We start from the raw sequence: 23013 nt of genomic DNA on the forward strand, positions 1-23013 counted from the left end.
CATGAGCTGGTAAGAAAAGCCCAGACAGTGACAATGGTGGGTTTTACTCTTGACCACAGGGCAGGACCTAAACTCATTCATGTATGTGGGTAGGAAGTGGACTGCATCCAGCTTAGATTTTTAAGGGAAGGGTCCCCACAAATCAGGCCAGAAGGTTCAGATCTAGGAAAACATTCCTACTCCTGGAAACCAGTGCTGATGGGACCCCAGAGCTGGGGCCCACATCCTTATTTTAGGAATAGTGTCTTACAACCAGTAAGATCCCATACAAGAAGTTTACTGTGAAGTCTAACTAGCTGCCGCCCACATTCTTGCCACTGGTTTTCACAGTGTGCTGTTTCCTCAGTAGCAGTTTGTGGCTTCTGTTACACAAAATGAAGTACATTGTGTCCAGGACATGGGTTTCACTAGCCTCAACTGAGCTACTACCTTTCCATAACCTAATAAGCAGAATCGCCTTCGCATTTTCAAGACTTGGTTCAGAATGATTCCCTGCACAGGGAATTCATCACTGGCTCACTTGTGATGTCGAGGACCTAAGGTCACATGTGTGACAGTCCTTAATATGGCTCTCTAGGAAGAGAAATCCTATTTTATTAATCTTTCTTGCAAATGCTTCTAGAGGCAGAGTGTTGAAGTGAATGAAATCTCACGAGATTGACAGCATTGCTTAAAGTGCTTGAGTTGGTTACACTAAGAAAAAAAACAAACTAAGATACAGATTATTTTAAATAAAAACTACAAGCTTTTTTTTTTTTAAAGCAACAAAATCAAGTGTATGCCACACACATACAGTAACTGTTTTGGTTACAGAAATAGAAGCCAAAAATAAGTTAATGTAATACTAGAGAACAGAAGTTTAATTAGGCAGAAAAATAGGCAATAATTTCCTCTGGCCCATGCCATTCGCATGAGCTAATCACAATGGTGCTGGCCAATGCCTTGACCAGGTAATAGCAAACCAGGAGAGAACATTTAGTGCACGATATTTTAATACACATGAATATACAAAATTGATCAAAATGAAATGTTTGAAAGATAAAATCCATCCATAATAAAGCTACACTCCAGTATCTAAAATAAGCCTTATGTGCCAGTTAGAACACACTTTCGAGTTAAACATGCCCATGAGATTAAGGGTACCCATGAAAACAAATGCACAGGGACCATTTCTGTCATTTTCCATCTTATGTTAAGCCCAAAATATAACCAGGACATTAAACCACATGGGAATGGCTTCCTATTCAGACTGACACCCTGATTGTATTATTCCTGGCTCTTTTCAAGCCAGTCTACCTGATGATGGCTTGGAATGGAAAAACACATCAATGTACCAGCACTATACATGTCACCATTTTACTAAAATGTGCTTTGAAACAAAAAAATTTAGCATACTGTACCATACTCTAGATGTTAAGCTAGCAAGTAACCAATAAAACAAACATTTCATTTTTTTAAAAAAAGTTTTTAAGTCTTTTTAAAGACACTGTCATTTCTTTTTAAATACCCAGCAATTAGAGAAATTAAGAGAAAGGCAGCAGGCTTTCTCACTCCTGCTGGAGAAAGAACCCACAAACCCCATCTAGGGGACTGTTGCTGGGTCTTTGTGCTATCACTGTGACATTGGAGGGGTCTCACGTGTCCCACCGCCACTGTCATTCCCTGCTTTATGCTGGAACCAGGGACGGCAAGTGAGAACATGATTTCTCCATGAAAAGAAAAATGATGGGGGTGGAACAGAGCTGCCTCCAGTTTGTTTCTACTGAAAAAGAAGGAAATAATTACCAGATAGTCCTATGTTTTAGAAACTAATAGCGTGTTGATGGAGATTCATATTTGGTCTTCTCCAATCTTTTTCCCTGCATCGCAACCAACTGAAAGTCAGTACAATAGTCTTCATGCTTATCTCTTTCTGTTCCAAAAAACTCTTCATGAATACTGAATTTTAACTTACCTTTTCTATTAAAAGCAATGACTTTGGTTACATTACTGGGGAAAACTTTACATGCTCACCAAAGAAAGAAAAAAAAAAGGAAAAAGAAAAAGAAAGAAAGAAAAAGGAAAAGAAAATGTGCCGAACCTTATGATAGCATTTGGGCTTCCAATTGAAACATTTCGGTCTAATAAATTAGCTTCAAGAGTTGTTTCAAAGGTAATTTTAATAGTTCTTGCTCTATGATTAGTTCCAAATATATTAGAAACCAGTAACCATTTTCTTAACCTTTGTAACCCACAAAATATTTGGGCTGTATATGGTACAAACATTTCCCTCCATCAATCACTTTCATTTAGAAAGTGCTTCTCTTTAAAGAATAAAGGTTCACCTCGAAGGTAAAAGTGATCAATAAATATGCTTCATGGAGGGGGAAAAAGACAAAGTATTATTAATAAATATCCATTTGCCTCTAACCAAAGCAAGGTCCATTTTGGCCACTTGCATAAGACAATTACATGAAATAACCCTGTTCCGTCTTCTCCAGTGAAGAGTGAAACATCTCCCTTCAAGCATGAACAAATGAAGTGTCGGCATGCCTAAGTTCTGAGCCATAAACAGTTCAAGATATTTCAAAAATAAAAAGTCCAGTTTTCGCCTAGATAAAGTGCTATCCTCTTCATTGCTGCAAAATGGCCACTGACGTTTTCAGTTACAGTTTTAGTTCACATTATGCCAAGAGTTTGCATGTTCCTTCGCCGATGTATTAGGTCACAACATAACACATTCACAGTATATTATAGTGTATGGAAGTCAACTGACATCCCAAAGGAAACCAAGATCTATGACTCATAGTATTTGTAGGAAAACTAAGATTAACTCAACAGTAAAACATGAAATCAACCCTTTTAATAAAAGGTACCAATATTCAAATGCTCTAATAAATACACACATAACAAAAGGGAAAAATAGTGAGATGAGGTTCTCCCGGGAAACTGTCTTGTCAAGCATTCTAGGGATCTGAGGAAGAGAAACAGCCGCCATCTTGTTCACCCCACCACCCACCCCCAACACTTCCTGTGACCATCTCACACTCCACTAACTCCAACATTCCCTTCAGGGAGAGTTTTGTTTTAGCCCTGGAACTCACCAGTGCCCCCGTAAACAGACTGAGTATGTTTTTTAAAAAAAGATGCTGTACAATTTGCTGATGGCTGTCAAGGTGAACCAAGTTTCTGATTCATGTTCCTCATCTAGGAAGGATATTGGTATTAACTGGCTAAAGAGAGAGATGTGCCAGAGGCAGCCAACTGGTATCTCAGTCCTGATACTACTGACTGTAAAACATCAGCAGGGTTGGAAAGACAGCTTGAAAAGCTTAGGCAATGCCAGATACAAGAAGAATACAACTACAGGACCTGACAGAAGAAAAATGTTACTGAAAATGAACAGCATTGCATTGTTTTCCTGAAACTTGGCTTTTGGTAGAAAGATAAGTAACTTTTCATTATCCACAAAAACATCTTCCTCTTGGCTTTGCCTGCCCTGAGCTCCACAGTCTTAGCCCCTGGGATTCAACCAGCTAGGTAAGCACTGTTGGGTGCAAATGCGGGCCACCATCAACAGCCTTGCTTCACCCTGTTCCAATGCAGAGGATGATTTCGGCATCGACGTCACTCACTTTTAAACATTTGCGCTTGCACAAATTTAAAGCTATGGTTGCAGCCTTGACGGGTGAACATCTATTTCCTGCCATCAGGCAGGCAAGCTAACAATTAGTAGCAACACTCCCAGGGACATGTCAAAGGAATGCATGGAAAGGAGACCCCCGAAAACCATTCAGGAAATCTAACAAACACTCAAAATGGGCTGTGACATTTACAGAAAATGTCACTCTAGCTTAGCCAGATGTGACAAACACATTCACCTCCATCTTCAAATTAACAAGTTAATTCATAAAAATCTGACTAGAATCTGGCTGCAGTTAACTCTACCTCAGACCAGAAGAAACCCAGGAGTAGTGCTGCATGTAAAAACACAAAGGAAGGAAGTTTAACACTGCCAGACCAGTGGGCATCAGTGATAACATCGGTGGGCCGCAGGTGGGGGAGAGGAAAGTCTGCAGAGAAACAAGGCTATAGTGCTTTGAGAATTTCCCCGCTTGAATTAGTCCCACGCTCCACTAAGTTATTCTCTCGACTGATAGAATAAAATATATCCAGATTCTGAATTTTTTGATATATCTGATGTCAGACCATAGAATTCTTCAATAGCTTGAGCATCTATTTTCTGCAATGAAGGGAAAAAAATAAAATAATGTTATTATTTCCTAAGACTCTTGGGAAAATAAAATCTAAATGTAAGAACATGAGTTGGTTTAAAAATGTAATTAGGAACCTTTGACGGCAAATAGTTAATTCTAGAGATTAACAGATGCAAACTGCTGGGGAAAAAATCCCAACCCTTTCATCTAACTGAAACTATACATAGATGCCCTTCAAAAAACTTAGGAAGTCTATCTTTCAGATAGTAATCTGAGGGGTCTGTGAATAAGCACAATTCTTCCTGTTCATTGGAGCTCATTTCCTTTAGTGTCTATTCTACTAAAACAGCTACCCTAGTGGGTTAATAAAGATTCCACCATTGGGGTAGAATTTACAATAATCAATCTAAATATTTCCTTACTACTGGAAAACAGGTCTATTTTAGGTGCCATGTACAACTGTTCCCACCCCAAATCCCTTCTCTACCCTAAGTCCATGGGAGAGCAACCTGCATACCCACCTCTACAATGTCGTCATCAAACAACAGCCAGAAGCCATGACTTTTCACAATGGTGATGTAATGTCCACGGTTAGGACCACTGGAAAAGAATGAAGGAGAGAAAGTCACTAGGTAAACATGTCCTACTTTATAATACTCCAACTATCAATGTACACATCTAATGTCATCAAGTACAGCCAGCACACTGGCAATTGGAGGCTGAGGTATGAACTTAAATCCAGCCTGGGTGCCATAGAGATGCTATTTCCAAATTAAAAGAACTGTGGACCTAGTTTTTGTCAAGCGCACAAATATCGCAGAGCACCTGGGTGCTGGCACCATGCTGGTTATGGGGGAGGGGTAACAGAGGCCCAATGGGGAAAGCATGGGTTCAAAATCATTTAACGCTAGGAATTACTGTACACCTACTACACACCAGAAAAACAGTGAGCAAGACGAAGTACCTCCCTTTCTCTTGGGACTTGGTGTTCTAGGTTGAGTGTGAACCTCAAAATTTATGACTTATTCATTTAATTCTTGGTCCTCCTCCCACAAGAGAGTGCACTTGTTAAAGAGATCAGGCTCCCTTTCCCTTTCTTGTACACTTTTCCCACATGGTGTCTTCTGCTATGCCCTGGTGTGACAAGAAAGTTCAATCCAGGTGCACTTCCACAGGACCTTGAATTTAAAAAAACAAAACAAAACAACAACAAAAAACTATGAGCCAAATGGCTCATGTTATATAAAACTTTGTTATAATAGTACAAAAGAGAGAGGTGCCTGGGGTGGGGGTGGGAGTCCCATAGGCTATAAACAAACCAACCACATAAACTCATGGGAGAATAGAGCAGGATGCTGGGGAAGTGCTGTTCAAGAAGGATCAACAAAAGGAGAGCTCTCCAATGAATTGTGATCCTTGAGGGAGATGGGATGGAGGAGAGAAGTCATGTGACTGCATGGTAGACGGTTCAGTCGAGTACAAAGCAAATACACACCAATCAATTCAGAAGTCAGAACAGCTGGGGCCAAGGAACCCCAGGGGAGGACAAAGGGGAGAGAGGGTCAATGGGACAGGGAATTTCTAGCAGAGGTGTGATCTGATTTAAGTTTCAGAAGTATGTTACGATGCACACTTACATGCACCAGGATGCACAGCTCTATATACTATGCACTGTGAAAAGCAATGGAAGGAAGTGGAGCTACATACTTGCATTAGATTTATACAAAAATGGAGATTTTAATCCTAAATCTAGAATTGTTTTTTTAATACACATACTACTAAAATTGAAAGTCTAAATTCTTTTCCCCTCGTCACTTACCATGTATGCATGTGGATGCACATGTGTGTGTTTGCGTGCAAGCATGCATGCAAGCGTGTGTGTGTGTGTGTGTGTGTGTGTGTGTGTGTGTGTGTGTGTGTGTGTGTGAGAGAGAGAGAGAGAGAGAGAGAGAGAGAGAGAGACACCCAAGGTTGAGGTTGATATGGTGTCTTCATCAGTTGGTTATTCTGGATAGCTCTCTTGCTTAGGGAGTCCTCTATTTCCAACTCCCGAGCCCTGGGATGATGGCAGACTCACACCAACCTGGCTTTTGCCTTGTTTCCAAAGACCTGAACTCTGGTCCTCATGTTTCTGAGTCAAGCACTTTATGCATAAGAAATCTCTTCACTCCTCATTTACTTTCTTCACACACAAGATGCTGTAAATGTTTAATCATTCCTGTCTTTCCCACCCTTCTCTCTCCTGAGCTCCATCCCACTGAGCTCTTGTACCCACCACCTGTGTGTGGCCCCTTCATCTATTGTAACTCTGGCTGAAAGGGGCCTCTTCTACATTTGTAATCATGGCCCATTCTACCCACTCAAGCTCCCCAGACAACCTTCACTGGCCACTGTCCTTGAACCGGCATCCTTCATCCCTTTCTCTTTCCTCTTCCTGCTTCCATTTCAGATCAGCATCCTAAGTTACCTTGCAGAGGCTAAGTTTGGTGATACAGCCACACTGTGGATTTGCCCATTACCCATCTTTCCCACCAGACTCTCAACGTGGTAAGGGCTGGTGAGAACCATGTTGTGTGTTGTGTTCACTGTTTTGGTATGTTCGTATGTTCAGATCCCGACATAGAACCCAGGAAATAAGAGTTCAAACCCCAAGAAGCCATCCACTCCCTACACACATCAGTCCCATCCTAAATAAGGAATGGACTTCCTCTATAGGGAGATGGAAACAGCTGTTAGTAACTTGTGAGGATTGGCACTCACTGTCCCTTGTGGCCAGGGCTGCTGAGACCTTGTATCCCTATTAAAGAAACTGATAATTCCAGAGCTTGGCTTCCCCAGGGATTTGCTAAATAGGTTGATGCCTTGCCCACAGTGGTCTTCCCAAGAATAGAATTGGGTCCCCACAGAAAGTTAAACTAAAAGTGTTCAAGTACCCTGCTCATCGGTACTTCTACTTCCTCCTTGCCCAACCTCCTTGGAATTCCTCACTTGTCCACTCCCTCATCCCCACCCATGAGGCCCACCCATCCCTAGACTCTGCCTGCCCAAGACCTCCTCCACTCCACCCCACTGTGGGGTGTCCTGTGGTCATAACCTGGTTTAGATCACTGGGACCCTATGTTCTTCAGATAAATAACCATTAGAACTGTTCAGCAGAGCACAAAGTTGGATCACAACTAGCCAAGAAATAAATCTAACTTACTGAGAAGAAAATGTCTAGCAACCTGAAGTGGCATACTCAGGACAGAGCATGGGACATGTCAGATGGAAAATCAGTGTCTGATGCTATTCTCCCCATTGCTGGGTGAAAAATTAAGCAGCCCATTCCTGATATGGTAACAGTGTCATCTTAGGAAATGTATATTTGCAGTCTTCAAACCAAGCAGAGAGGAAATGACTTTTGCAAAATGATGTCCTGCAAGCCAAAAACCAACACCCAGGGAGGACCCTGCCCCCTTCCAAGAGAGAACATGCACCCACCCACTTAGCCACTCCAACCAGATGAAGAATGGAAACAGTAAGTGAATTTCCAATATACTTTCCCCATAATTATAGAAAATAGGGATTTTTTTAATGTGCAAAGCCCTTTTGATGGTGGATGTTCTTCTGTATATATGTTTCTCTTATTGATTGATGAATAAAACACTGATTGGCCAGTAGCCAGGAGCTACCAGATGAGGAAAATTCTGGGGAGATGAAGGCAGAGAGAAGAGGCAGAGAGAGATGCCATGTAGCTACTCAGAAGATAGGACACCAGCATTCTCTAGTAAGATAAGGCCACATAGAAATACATAGATTAATAGTTATGGGTTAATAATTAAGAGAGAGCTAGCCAGTAAGAAGCCTGAGTCATTGGCCAAACTAGTTTACACTTAATATAAGTCCTTGTGTGTTTATTTGGGGCTAAACGGTTGTACGACCAGGCAGAACAGAAACTCTAACTATACCCTTTGCTTCTTCATATCTAGAGGCTTCCTTTCTCTGTCTCACTTAAATATTACTATAGAATGTGGGGAAATGGAGCCAGGAAGGGGGCTCAGCAGTAAAGACATTGACCACCAAACCTGGATGTCTCTTGATGAAGGGACAAGCCCTATGTTTATCACAGAAACCTGCCTCCCAGCCCACCTTTACCTTCCACAGTGAACAACGACAGCAACCAGGTCATACATGCGGTCCAGGTTCACAGCATCGCTGGAGGTGTTGAAGAGCCGGAGCTCCAGAGGGAAGACCACCCGGTAAGACAGCTTGGTGTACCTGTGCAGCTGTTCCATGTACTTGAACCTCTTTAAGTGCAGGGCCAAAATCATGGGCAGCTTTTTTACCCTCATCCTATGAAAGCATGAAACAGAAAACCATTTGTAGCCAGTGCCATTAGAGGAAGAAAACACACTATTGTCTTACACCAACAAGAGCAGGAGGGGCCCAGCAAGTATCCAGACCTTACATAAGCAGAAAGGTGTGCACGCTGCATCCTTGGCTAACCCAAATAAGAGAAAAGCACAATCATGCCTCTCCATGTGGTCATGGCAGACATTCTCTCCCTGTGCCTCTGCCTGCAGAATGGAATGTATGTGGACAGTACGTCCCGTACTTGAACAGGAGGGCTGAGAAATTATGAAAATGCAGCTGGGAAAAAGACCAAGCAGAATGATCCAGGCAGAACTTCAGGTGCTAAAGACCAGCAGAAGGAAGTTTCTGGCACATACCTGGGCATTAAACACTACCGATGACCACTCCTCACTCTTGTGATTTCATGCCACATGGGTCCCCTACCATGGTTCTCACTCTCAATGTTTATAAAGTGCAGAGGTTACCTTAGGGCTGCTTTCACAAACTAAACTCCAAGGTCCTGGTTACATTAGTAAATTAGGGGTGGGGACTATGGCCAAGTTTGAACAAGGCTTCTTCCCATTTTGAAGCCTTCACATAGAATAGGACATTGGAGGTTTTGAGAGATACTGCCCTGGAGGAATTGTTCTGGTCTCAACCTTACATAAACAGTTTTTTCCCTCCGCTATCTGACCATTAATTAACATTCCTGGGTAAACGGTCACACAGTAACAGCCCGTGTAGATACCATGGCAAGAGCACCCAGTTCTCCTTGCCCAACCCACCCCACTAGCCCCATGGATGAAGGTGCTGAATTAGCACAAACACAGCTGGACCTGTGCACATTTTAGCATGTATTGTCTGAAAGCAACCCATTCTAAGAGAATATTTATTGAGATATCTACTAATGTAAAAAGTCCTCTTCACAAAAATAAACAAAATAAAAGCATCACTAGAGACAGGCATGATGGCACATGCCTAATAATCGCAATGCTTGGAGAGAGGTGGAGACAGAAGGAGGGCAAGCTCTAGACCAGCCTGGGCCACACAGCCAGGCCCTGTCTCATAAAAACAAATCAGCAGAAAATAATAATTATACGAAGCCTTCATATTCCACAGGAACATATATCATTTTAATACACGAAACCTCCAAGTTTGAACAGAAAATACCTCACACCACACAGGCGGACCCAGGCTGCCTGAGGGGTTGGGAGGCAGAGTCAGTGTCCACTAGCCTAACAGCACCTGCTGCCTGCTATAGGAGTTGGCCTTCTCATGTGGATGCCACAGAGAAAGATATGCACGGGGAATGTGGAGGGTGAGGGAGGCTAGGCAGAAAAATCATAGCAACTTCAGGTCTAGATCCTCCATTTTAGAGGGCACCAGTGAGTATTTCCGAACCATCTTGAAATCTTGAAAACAAGATAAACTTATCCTATGCAGGAGTTCATAGGAAGATTAAACTTTCAAGTTTCTTGCCTTCTGGGGATAAGGTAACAGGGAACAACTAGTTAGTTCAGGATATTCAAGAGCTGAGACTGGAAGGTACTGGTAAAAAAAAAAAAAAAAGATGGGGATACCCTGGAAAAGATGCCAAGTCAGAACATGGTAACTTTATTTTCTTTTTTCATTTATTTATTTATTTATTTATTTATTTATTTATTTATTTATTTGGTTTTTGGTTTTTCGAGACTGGGTTTCTTTGTGTATCTTTGGCTGTCCTGACTTTCATAACACCTGATATGTCCTTATTAAACAACAGATTATTTTTTAAATCTCTGGCTATAAATGAGAGGGCCAAGGCCTACCGCCAAAAGCAGCAATGCTTTGTATAGTGCACTATGAAAAGTCCCTTATAGAATTTATCTTGAATCCTAAGGGGGCAGTGAGTATGTCTGACCCCCACTTGTTTACCAGCACAGGATCTGGCACGAAGGCAGTAACTAACACTTGCTATTTGTTGAGGATTTAAAAGATGAGCAAACAGACAAATGACCTCCCTCCAAGGACAGCATTCCTATCCAGGTTACCTTGATGAGGAAGGTTAGTGACTCCCAGGCTCTGTGAAGCTGAGATCCCAGACCCACAGAGCCCTTCTGACTGGAGACATCCCCCAACCCTCTACTCCCTACTCTCCCCACTCCCCCCCCTCAGCCCTCCACTCCCCACCCCCACCCCACCCCTGCTTAGCCCCTCACACACCTCTTCTGAGCCTCTTGTTTGCTGCAACACGTTTCACAATAATATTTTTGTTCACTACACAGTGTTTCTGTGTTGCTGAAGTCTCTGTAGAGAAAAATATTTTCACCTTTTAAAAAAGCCAGACATACTTAATACACCACATGTAAACCCCTCTATTACCTGAAGGGTAATTTCCAAGTGAAAGTGGAGAAAACAATAATCACAAAAGAGCCTTCTTTAGGCTGGGACTGTTACACCATTAGAGCATGTCTACAGGCCTGGGCTATGGCTTCACTATGAGAGGTTTGGAAATACAGCTTGATTTAAGCTAGGAACATTGGCACACACCTCTAATCCCAACACTGGGGAGGCTATGGCACAGGATAGGGAGTTTAAAGCCAGCCTAAGCTACACTGTGAGTTCAAAAGCAGCCCCTGACCCCAAACAGAACAAACCAACTTTTATTTAAGATGACCCAGACAGATACAAGCTACAGTTTCTAACAGACTCAGGAGGGGGAAAGCCAGTATTCAGTAATAATAACAATACTTGTACGTCAGAAAAATACCATCCACAGCAAAAGCCTACTCTTACATCGTGAGGTCCCAAAAAGGCAAGCATAATGTCCAAAGTGGTATTTTTGTTTGTTTGTTTGTTTTTAAACTAGTTTGTTTCTTTTCTTTTCTTTTCTTTTCTTTGCAGACTTTTTTTTATTTGAATTAAAAACAAGATTGTTTTACATGTCAATCCCAGATCCCACTCCCTCTCTTCATCCCCCTATCGTACTCTCCCAACTAAAACCCTATCTATCACATATCCTTTCTGCCCCCCCAGGAGGGTGAGGCCTTCCATAGGGGGTCATCAGAGTCTATTGTATCCTTTGGGATAGGGCCTAGGCCCATGTGTCTTGGCTCAGGGAGTATTCCTCTATGTGGAATGGGCTCCCAAAGTCCACACCTATGCTAGGGATAAGTACTGAACTACTACAGGAGGTCCCGTAGATTTCTGAGGTCTCCTCATTGAAACCCACGTTCCTGGGGTCTGGATCAGTCCCATGCTGGTATCCCAGCTATCAGTCTGGGGACCAAGAGTTCCCCGTTGTTCAGGTCAGCTGTTTCTGTGGGTTTCACCAGCCTGGTCTGGACCCCACACTCACACACACACACACACACACACACACACACACACACACACACAAGCGCTGGTGATCTTCCTCTCACCCCTGCTCTCCCACACGCTCCAGGATAAGCACTTTAATCTGCCGACTTTTAAAAACAAAGGTCATGGTGGCTGTACTACGTATAATCTCATCAGAACATCAGAAGCTTCTGCCTGCTACTTAGAGAATTCACTTTCTCTATGTCTCAGCCTTTCATTCTTTTCTGGAGTCAAACTCTGCATTTCTGTGGCTGCCTTCAAAAGACTAAAAAAACAACATTAGAATATACTGTCCTGCAATTTCAAAAATGCCTATTTACACTTCCTTTTTCACACAGTCTCCTAGCAGTAGAATGATCGGGTTTTATTAAACAGAAAATGGTGTTAATGATCTATCATTTACAAAGAACACATCAAAAGGAAGCCATTATCCATTTGCTAAATTCCCAGATAGGAGCTAGGTCCTGGGGATTTGGAGAATAACTGTACTCATACAGAGACAAGTGCAAATGAGCAAATAAATGCAGCTGAGTCATAAACCACTAGAGGTGATCCCTGCCCAAGATCCTCTCTCCTAAGGTCCCCGTCTGCACTCAGGAGAAACAGTCCAACTCCTGCACAGCAGGCCCTGGGCATCAGACCGCACTAATCAGACCCTGTCTCCTACTCTACTCTGCCTCTTCCTGATGCAGCCACCTGGGCCTTGGGCTGCCCTCTACGCAAGGGACACAGGTAGGGGCTACTTCCTCAGCAATGAGAGTGCTTTCCAGAGGCCTCCATGGCTGGGAAGGCTACCTATTCAGAACTCAGGGAACCACTCCTTCTCCAGACTGGATTTTCCTGACCATATGAGGAACCCCACCAGGTTTTCAATCCCATTGTAGTTGGATTTCTTTTGCTTGCTTGTTTTGTTTTTAAAGGTGTGAGCTCTCTCCAGTACACACATATGCACAGAGGCCAGAAGAAGGTAACAGATGTTTTCCTCTGTCACTCTCCTCATATCCCTTTGAGGCAGGTTCTCTTCCCAAACCTGAGACTTGTGTTTTCTCAGCTAGTCCTGAGATCCAACCATCATCCCACCTCCATGCACCTCAGAACTGTGGGTAACCTGCATGCACAAGATGGACTCCGGGTTTAAATCATAGATGCTGGACCCTGACTCTGAGCCTCTGTATTACAGATTGAGCATTCTAAGGGCAGGGAGAGATTGCATCTGTTTTACTCACTGGTAGATATACAGCCTGACCCTGCTGAATAAATGAGTGAATGAATGAATGAATGAACTAAGACAGAAGAATAAAGTCCAGGAGAAAAGCACAGAGAAAAGAGAAAATAAAAGTGTACTGGAATAATCAAGGCATTTGTCCAAGTTAGGTTCTCACAGAAGGAAGCGTGTCAGGGAGACACAGATGTGAGGCACAACACTGGGGGTGGAGGTGGGGGGGGCACAGCTGCAGTGAGCAACGAAACCTTGGGTATTACTAAGAAGCCCACATGGCCCCTGCAGCTCAGTGGCTCCCGAACAGGCCTCATCACAGGAGAGACAGAAGCAGACAGCATTTCTGAGAATGACTGCCTTCAACAGCACTACAGAGAAAGGCTTGGAAGGGGCCGGGAGGTAAGGAAACCCTTGATAGGCAATCATGACGACCCTTCAGCTTTCAAGTCCTTAGTGAGCAATTGGACTCAAAATGCAGCTGAATGAAGACCTCACTGAGTAACTGCTGTGGAAATTTTGTTTGCAATCATTTCCTTGATCAGAACAATCAAGGAAAGCATAGCAAAGAGCATGGAACCCAACACATTTCCATCTTTGTAGATAGAGATAGGATAAAATACAGCTGCAGCACTCACTGATTGAGCATCCCTGGTGTCAACATCTGAAATACTTCTAGTCCTATGCATTTAGATAATGGTTATACAACCTGCATTAATTTAAAGGCCCATTGTAAAAGGGCCACCACCATCCTCTCCATTCCCAGGGGGTCAGAAGCACAATGCCACTATATGAATCATAATTGCTGTCTTGACAATGAACCTGAAAAATGGACAGGGAAGGTAGGCCATGAGGGCCCAGCCCAGCATTAAGAAAAGCAGAGCAGCTTTGTGAGATCACAGCAGTAGTTCTTCAAACATGGTGCTGCACACCTGTAAGTTCAATGCCAGCCTGGAATGCATAAGAAGGTTCTATCTCTCATGACAAGGTCAAAATAATAACAAAGCAAGCAAGAAAGGTTAGGGAAGTTTTCCAAGGCCAAGTTAAAATAGGCAGGAGGCAATGGAGAGATCTTTCTAGAACTCAGGATAAATTTCTGATGCACAGAGAAGGCTGGGGAAGGCCAGAAAGCTCTGTGTTGCTTTTAAAAAAGGGTCGTAATAGCAATCAAGCATTATTTTAAGATTCACCATGGGAACAAATCTAATAAGAAATGCATGCCTTTATAAAGAAACTTGAAAGCTCATGGAGTCATACCCAGCCTGAGTAAGTGAGGGAAGACTGTTCTTGGGTGCGAAGGTGTTCCCATGCTGCATGCAGATAGGTAGCATCCCCAAGTAACGTACAGACTTGTAATAGTTTCAATCACAATACTTTTTATTACGTTTATCTTTCATTGTGTGTGTGAATACATGTACGTGAGTATACACATGGGCAAGTCAGAGGACAACTTACGGGAACCCTGTTCCCTCCTTCCATCACATGGAACCTAGACATTGAACTCAGGGCCCGTGGCTTGGCAGCAAGCACCTTGGCCTATTGAGCCACCTTGCTTGCCTCAATTAAAACCTTAGGCTAGTCAATAAAATAGAACCAACACTGATTCAGAAGAGAAAATTCTTTTTCTAATTGAAAATTCATGCTACAACCGTTCTAATCATTATTTTCCTGTCCCCATCTCCTCCTAGATCCAACCAACCCCACACCTTCTTCTCTCTTTGGAAAACAAACAGACAAATGAACAAACAAACCAGAATTTAAAAATAAAAGGAAAGAAAGAAAAGAAAAAAGTACAGAAACACACACACACAGCACACACACTGAAAACAAAAACAAAAACTCAGAAACCATAACATAAAGGTAAAGTATCAGTAAGATTAAAAATCAACAACAAACCCTGCCCAAACAATGCCATTGAGTTTGTTTTGTCATTTTGTGTTATTCACCCTTAAGTGTAGTCTGTATATCCAGTGAGACTTGATTGGAGAAAAGTAATTTTTTCCTTTTCAAGTTGTTGTCAATTGCAGAGAGATAGATTCTTTGTTAGGATGGGAGTTCTTGTGCACTCCCTGCTCAGTGCTGGGAAGAAAAAGCCCTTAGGCAATGCCTCTGCTGATCTTCATGACACTGCATGGTAAACTGCCATTGTCATGGATTATGACAGGGCCAGGCTGTGCCAGGTCTCTCCAGAGATGAAGGGTCAACACACACACACACACACACACACACACACACACACACCTGTAACCCATGCTCCCCAGTGCTGGGAAGCTTAGCTCAGGCATCTAGAATGCTGACCCCCTATCCCACCAGCTGAGCATTAGACAATGTGACATTTGGGGCTTAGAAGATGGCTCAGTTATTAAACAGCCTGTTTTACAAGCTTGAGGACCTGGGTCTGGTCCCCAGCGCCCATGTAAGAGCCAACTGGTGGGACAGCGCATATCTGTAGCAGCAGTACTTGGGAGAGATGCTTTATGGCACATTCCTGAAGCTCCCTGTAGCTGAATTAGTAAGTCCCAGGGTCAAAGAGAAATCTCAAAAACAAAAGCCAAAACCAAAAAGAAAAGAAACAGGAAGTTGTGGTACTTTGAATGCCTTGCCCCTTCCTGTGGTTCCTCCACAGAACCTCAGCTTTGTCCTCTAAGAAATTTGTGTCTGCTTTGAAGATGTTTTAATTGTCTGGGTTTGTGCTTATGGTGGTGGGTGGGTATGTGGAGGGGAGTGTGGGAGAGGAGAACGAGTGTGCCACTGAGGGCTTCAGATCCCCTAGAGCTGGAGTAAAAGGTCGTTATGAGCTGCCCAATATGGGCGCTGGGAACTGAACTGAGGTCCTCTGAAAGAGCAGCTAGTGTTCTTACCTGTTGAGCCATCTCTCCTACCCAGGGTTCCATATTTTAAAGATTTAGTTAGTGTGTGTGTGTGTGTGTGTGTGTGTGTGTGTGTGTGTGTGTGTGTGTGTGTGTACATATACTTATGTACACCCACATACCGGAAGAGGACACCAGATCTCATAACAGATGGTTGTGAGCCACCATGTGGTTACTGAAAATTGAACTCAGGACCTCTGGAAGAGCAGCCAGTGCTCTTAACCACTGAGCCATCTCTCCAGTCCCAAGTGTTCCATATTTTAAAGGCAATCTCAATCAATACTCCACCTTCCACTCTCATGTCAGTCAAGTTCATCAGATCCCTCCAGATAAAACCGAGGCATGACTGTGTTCTACCATCTTAGAAATACCACTGAGCTGCCAGGGTGGAGACCAGCTGTTCCAGTCCACCCAGATGTTAGCATGCAAATGAAACACTTGGGGACACTGGTCAAAATACAGAATCTGATTCTAAAGACTACATTTCTAGCAACATCCCAAGCAGGGTCAATGGTGCTGCTGGTTCACTGATCTCTGTAAGATGGCAAAGAGTTGGAACTGAGCTTCTCAAGGTTTGGTGGCAACAAAATCACTAGAACATATATCTGAGACAGAAGCCCAGGTTCACTGAAGTTCTTAATGTGCTCTGTGCCTCTGTCTTTACTGTTATCTCAGGTGATTCTGCTATATACACCAGTCTGAGAACCACTGACTTGAATGGGAAAGAAAGAAAGAAAGAAAGAAAGAAAGAAAGAAAGAAAGAAAGAAAGAAAGAAGGAAGGAAGGAAGGAAGGAAGGAAGGAAGGAATAAGGAAGGGAGGAAGGGCGAGAGGGAGGGAGGGAAGGAGGGAGGGAGGGAATGGCGAGGCAGAGGGATGGAAAAATGACATACGCAATGAAAATCAGTATAGAGGTTCCTCAAAAACAAACAATAATATAAAATAAGTGACCCAGCTTACCACTACTGGATTCATACATACCTCAGAGATATGCATAGATCCAATTGCTACACTATTCACAATGCATGGAACCAGCTTAACACCACAGAGACACTTGTACATCCATATTGATGGCTACCTAATTCACAATAGGTAGGACCATCCTAGATGTCTATTGACAGAAGAACACATAAAGAAAATGTGGTACATATATCCAATGGATGAAATCCTAACGTTCAGGGAAATGGATGAAAGTGGACATTATTGTGTTAATCAAAAAAAGCCAGATTCAGAAAGATAAGTTTTCCATATACGGAGTGTGTGTGTGTGTGTGTGTGTGTGTGTGTGTGTGTGTGACATGAAACAGATAAAGATCTATGAAGGGAGCTCTAAGGGAAGGGAGGCAGGAGGGAGATAACAAAGCAATGCGATAGATGTGACCATGTGGAGAGAGAAGGGAACCAAAGAGAGTAGGAGATGGCAAAGGTGAGTAAATAAGAACAAATTATAATGTCTGAAAATGCCACCCTGAAACACACTGCTTTGTACCCTAACTTAAAAAATTAATTTAAAAAAAAAAGAAAGAAGTCCTCGAAAGTCACATCCCAGGAAATTCCACGTCACTAATGAGCAAACCTAAAACAAAGGTCACTTACATAGAGGAGGGGCACACATAACAAGCAGTAAGAATAACAGTGTCTGTAAACTCAAAGCAAGAAGAAACAGGATTCCCAAAGATCAGTTTTCACACAGAGAGAGCTCTGAGAGGATTCTAAGGGCGCTCGGACACCTGGCTGACCTGGCTGAGAGAGAGGGTTTCAAGTGAGGAGAAGAGGGGAGAAAGACCTTTTAAACTTGAGCTCTTAAGAGACCAGGGCTGGGTTCTCTGAAGAGCCGCAGGGAAAGGCAAAGGCACTCAAGGGAAAAGCTTTGGAAAGACAATCAGTACAAACCAAACACCGGCTAAGTCTTTGCCTGAGGGCATGGCTGAGCTCTTCGGAGGGGGTGAGGGTGGTGGGAGGCTCACCCCTTCTCTTAGACTCCTCAGTCACAGGCTGCTCACCCTTCCCAGGGCACTGTACTAAGGTCTGAAGTCTGATAACAGTGTGGATTTGTGGCTTCTCTCAGGTCTGTTCTCTGAATTTTACTGTTATTGATACCATTTCTCTGGGACAAAAGTTCAGTGAGAATACTCTGGAGTATGCCACCCAAAGCCCTTCTGGAAGGAGATGGCTGGGCACTTACTTCAGATCCCAAGATTTCAGCTTGACTCCTGAACAGTCATTAAAATAAGTGAAAGACAGAAACATCACATCACAAAATGTTAATACAGGGGATGTTAATGAGCTCCTAACTGAAACACAAATAAAATAAATATAATCCAAATCGAGTCACAGAGGCCAATGCCATCATCATTCCTTCTCTAAATCAAAAGACTTTATTTATTATTATTATTATTATTATTATTATTATTATTATTATTTATTTGTTTGTCTATTTGAGTCCTGGTTACTATGGAACTCACTATGTATACCAGGCTGGCCTCTACTGTGCAAGTGCTAGAATTAAGTGTGCGGCACTACAGCCACCTTAACACAAAGATTTATTTGGCTGGAAACAACAACAAAAACCAGCTAATGGCTGGGTCTCCTATACTTCCAACAGAAGGGACAGAAGCTGCAGCCCCATCACAGAGCTCAATGGTGAAGGGCAGCAGCTGGCAGACTCTTTATGACACGAGGGTGTAGGTGACCCGGGTCAGATCTAATATAGGGGTGATGCAAAGTTCTGGAATACTTTTCAGGTCTGCTGGTTCAGTTAGGAATGTGACATGTCTAAAAGGTCAGTTTGGGACTATCATAGTTAATATCCATTGTCAACTTGACTGGGTTTAGTGGGGGGCGGGGACGGAGGGTGTACCTAGGAAACATGCTTCTGGAAGTAGCTATGAGGGTATTTCCAGACAGAATGACTGGGAATGAATGGCCCACACTGAATGCAGACAGCATCCTCACATGCACTGGAGTCTAGGAGTGAATAAAAACAGGAAGGAAAAAAAAAAAAAAAAAAGGAGGTGAGCTGCACGTAAACATTCACCTCTCTGCTTCCTAACTGTGGACTCAGTGTGACTGGCTGCCCATGACCTTGCCACCACACTCTCCACACTGCCATTGACTGTACCCTCAAACTGTGAGCCAAAATCAACCCTTCTCCCCTACAGTGCCCATCTGCTGGCATTGTATCACAGTAAGGAGAGACGTAAGAGGTACTGCACACTCCCCCACCCCAGCCTTGGCATTTCCAACCGCCTCTTCCTTGATTTTTGCTGGGGAAGCTGGACCAACACTCACATTCCTCACCAGAAACAGAAACCTGTGTTTCAGGTCTCTATAACATGTCCAAAGTCAGAACTAACCACTCAGCACTTTGTCTGCCCGGTTTCAATGCTACATCTACTATTGCCACCTGCCTTCAAAAGCCCAGGAATTCCCCACAAGGCACAGGAAGCAGCAGTATCTCTTCAAACCCAAATTTCTACCAAGCAAAGGAACCGGCAATGTACTTCCCCAAAGGATCAACGTTGGGACAACTTCCTCTTTTTCCAGCCAAGTACATCAGGCATCCACTCACTATAATCATAAAACTCTAGGGGGACCCAAAGATGGTCTGTTTTTACAGGAATGTTGAGAACCCAGCCCCTTAACAGAACCAAGGTGGAGTAAGGCCAGCCTACAAAGCACATTGCAAACTCTCCTGGCTCGCTCCTTGCTGAGAGTGAAGAGAAGAGAAATGGGAAGTGGGCAATGCTCAGGCCCCTGGGCAATGGAAAATCTTATCAGCTCCCAAGTCAGACCAACTGCACCCCAGATGAACCAAAAACCCCTCCCAGCAATCTCCTGCCTCCTGATCCTCACTGGGGCAAATCAACAGAGTCTTGTTACACTTCGATAAGACTTTCCACAAGCTGTGGCATCTGTAGTTGGGGAAGCCCACCCCTACCACTCAGTCTACATCAGCACCTTCGCCCTCAGTCACTCTATACACTGAGGGCCATCTGTGTAGTTCCACTTGACTTGAAGTGGTCAGGTCTTCAAGCCTTAGAGCTTGGTCATTTTTGACATTCATTTCTGCAGCCTGTGTAAGACAGGCCTAGGAAAATTATAAGCACCTATTTCCTTGTTGAAAGAGAGTGGGGGAGGAGAATCTTGTCATTGCAACAATTTTAAGTGCATTTTCTTTCCTTTAAAAAGATTTATTTAGATGCTGGAGAGATGGCTCAGCGGTTAAGAGCACTGACTGTTCTTCCAGAGGTCCTGAGTTCAATTCCCAGCAACCACATGGTGGCTCACAACCACTTGAATGAGATCTGGTACCTTCTGCTGGCATGCAGGCAGAAGACTGTATACATAATAAATGTAAATAATAAATAATAAAATAAATAAATAAATAAATAAATAAATGATTTATTTAGCTATGTATATGTGACTGTGGAGGCCATAGGTACTGGGTCCCCCTAAAGCTGGAATTATAGGTACTTGGGAATTGCCTGACACAGGTTCTGAGAACTGAATTCAGGTCCCCTGGGAGAACAATGTGACCACATAACAGTAGTTATACTTAGCCACCTCTCCAGCCTTTTGGAACACATTTCCAACATAGAACATATCTACAGCAATCCTATGAACACTGCTAAACTGTGGCTCATTCCTGTCTCTCAACACTAATGAGAGATGTCTACAGAATACTAAAACAATGCAGAAAAGGCAATTCTATCACTAGTTCTCAGAGCACATAAATGTTAACCTAAGATGTTACCTTGGAAAATGAGTAATGCTTGGCCTGTATCATTTATTAACTTAAATATGTGAGTATATATCTGAGGCAAACAGACTCACACATGCACACACATGAACGCATGCACATACATACACACAGCTAAAACACATATCTGTATTAAAGATTACAGCTTTCATTTTAACTACAGTGACTAATTACTTCTACCAGATCCCCTGTCTTCCCCATAAGACTCTTCTCCAGACCACATGTGTTTATTTTTAATCGCTTGGAGAGAAATATAAAATAATAAGAACATACTGGCTTAAAAGCAAGATTACACTGGAAGAAATGTGAGATTTGATTTCCCATCTGTGTTCACCAACCAGGTCAAAAGCTCAAACCCCAGCCAAATGCAAATGGTTACCTCAAGCAGTGGGTGATGGAGGTGTTCTGCTCCACATCAACAGAGAGGTCAAGAAAATCTTCATCTTTGCTACTCACCTGAAGCAAAAAAATAAAAAGGGGAGTAAGGAGTTAGGTGCAAAATACACAGCAGACATGGTAGCTAAAACTTTGAGTATTGGTGGGTAACCCAACATGTGCCAGCAGTAAAAGCCACAAAGAGTCACCAACCAATCAAAAGATCCCAACCAATCCCAGATTCCCAATTCACCTTCATGCCTTTCATGATTCTGATTCAAAACTTCCTAACTAAAACTTAACCATGTTTCTCTTCCTCTCCAGCTATGTTCCTCATTGTTCTGACCAATATCAGCGGAGCTCATGCTGACAGAGAGAGGACAATAGATAAGAAGCCTCCATCCAGACGGTGGCCTTTCACTAAATCCAATGCCTTGAAGTCACTCCCTTCCTCCAGTGCCCAGACAAGCCCTATGGGACCAAGGAGCTGGACTGTCATGCTAATTCCCATCAAGCTGCCCTTCCAAAGTGGTCACCATGTGCAGAGTACTCTGCTGTTATTCCTGAACTGGTCACATAGCCCATCGTGACGAAGACCACTTTCAGTCAAACCAGCTCACTGGCCTTGGTTGCTCCACAGGACTTCACCTGTTGGCCAAAGCTCCCCGAGTGACTGTTTATGCTCCACTCACTCAACAACCTTGAGGTTTTAGAGTTTTGCTGATGGAGGGGAAGGAATGAGCTGATGCAGCAACAAACGTGAAGTATTCCCTCAGCCATGGTACAGTGAAAATCACATTCAGGTAAAAGAGCAACAACTACTCTAACAGCAGATTCTAGGGGAACGAAAATGACCCAGAGAAGTACTCAATACACTCTGATACTATTACAGGTAAACATAAAAATGGAGGCTGCCCTTGCTGCCTAGGAAGTGGATGAGTTGGGCCATTACTTAGACTCTGTTATACCTCAAGAGCTCTAACAAGTAACTGTTCAGGCCTAGATAGTGGAACATTCTTTTTTTTATTTTATTTATTTACTATGCATACAACATTCTGCTTCCATGTATATCTGCACACCAGAAGAGGGCACCAGATCTCATAATAGATGATTGTGAGCCACCATGTGGTTGCTGGGAGTCGGAGCTCTTAACCTCTGAGCCATCTCTCCAGACCCCGATAGTGGAACATTCTTATCCCAGACTTGGGAGGCAGAGGTAGAGGGCTCTCTGTGAGTTTGAATGTACACAGCAAGTTCCAGACTGGCCAGGGTTACATAGAATCCTAATCTTAAATGAACAAACAAAACAACAACAAAAAAGCAGGATTTAGTGGTGCATGCCTTTAACCCCACCATTCAGGAGGCAGAGTTTGGGACCAGGCTGGTCTATATAGTGAGTTCCAGGACAGCCAAAGCTAATACATAGTGAGACCCTGTCTCAAAAACAAACAAACAAACAAACAAAGCATTCCGTAGGAGTGGTAAAAATGGTTAATGGCCTAAAATGTTCAGAAAGCTAGAAATGGTTTGCTACATGGTAGTTACATTAAATGAAAAAAGTAGGCTTCGCAATTCTGTTTAAAAGGTATGGGCAGCCTTTCTGCCTCCCTGTCACCTGCTTTAACAGTGTATGACACTTACTCCTTACTCCTGCTGTGGTGTGGTGGAAGCCATTCACGTTTGTGTGTGTGAGCACACATACGAGTGCACATGTATGCTCGTGTGTGTGTGTGTGTGTGTGTGTGTGTGTGTGTGTGTGTGTGTGTGTGTGAGAGAGAGAGAGAGAGAGAGAGAGAGGAGAGAGGAGAGAAAGGAGAGAGAGGAGAGAGGGAGATTTTGACACAGTAATTCACTACACAGCCAAGCCTGGCCTTGAACTGAATTCCTGATCCTCATGCCTTGGCCTCGTGAAGACTGGGATTCCA

The 23013-nt window shown here is 43.2% G+C and overlaps 1 protein-coding gene across 1 annotated transcript in view; it reads right to left on the reverse strand.

The window, feature by feature from the left end:
• Window positions 1-833: 833 nt before the first annotated feature.
• The window catches only part of Usp46 (ubiquitin specific peptidase 46), a 68936-nt gene continuing 46756 nt past the window's right edge, over window positions 834-23013 (reverse strand). The window contains exons 5-9 of the mRNA XM_027390887.2: window positions 21093-21169; window positions 10731-10814; window positions 8331-8528; window positions 4718-4796; window positions 834-4222 (exon numbers count right to left, since the gene is read on the reverse strand). Of these exons, the coding sequence (XP_027246688.1) occupies window positions 4121-4222; window positions 4718-4796; window positions 8331-8528; window positions 10731-10814; window positions 21093-21169 (540 nt within the window). The 3' untranslated portion in view covers window positions 834-4120. The remainder of the gene's footprint in view (window positions 4223-4717; window positions 4797-8330; window positions 8529-10730; window positions 10815-21092; window positions 21170-23013) is intronic.

The sequence above is a fragment of the Cricetulus griseus genome (assembly GCF_003668045.3).
Source record: "Cricetulus griseus strain 17A/GY chromosome 1 unlocalized genomic scaffold, alternate assembly CriGri-PICRH-1.0 chr1_1, whole genome shotgun sequence".
NCBI classification, from domain to species: domain Eukaryota; kingdom Metazoa; phylum Chordata; class Mammalia; order Rodentia; family Cricetidae; genus Cricetulus; species Cricetulus griseus.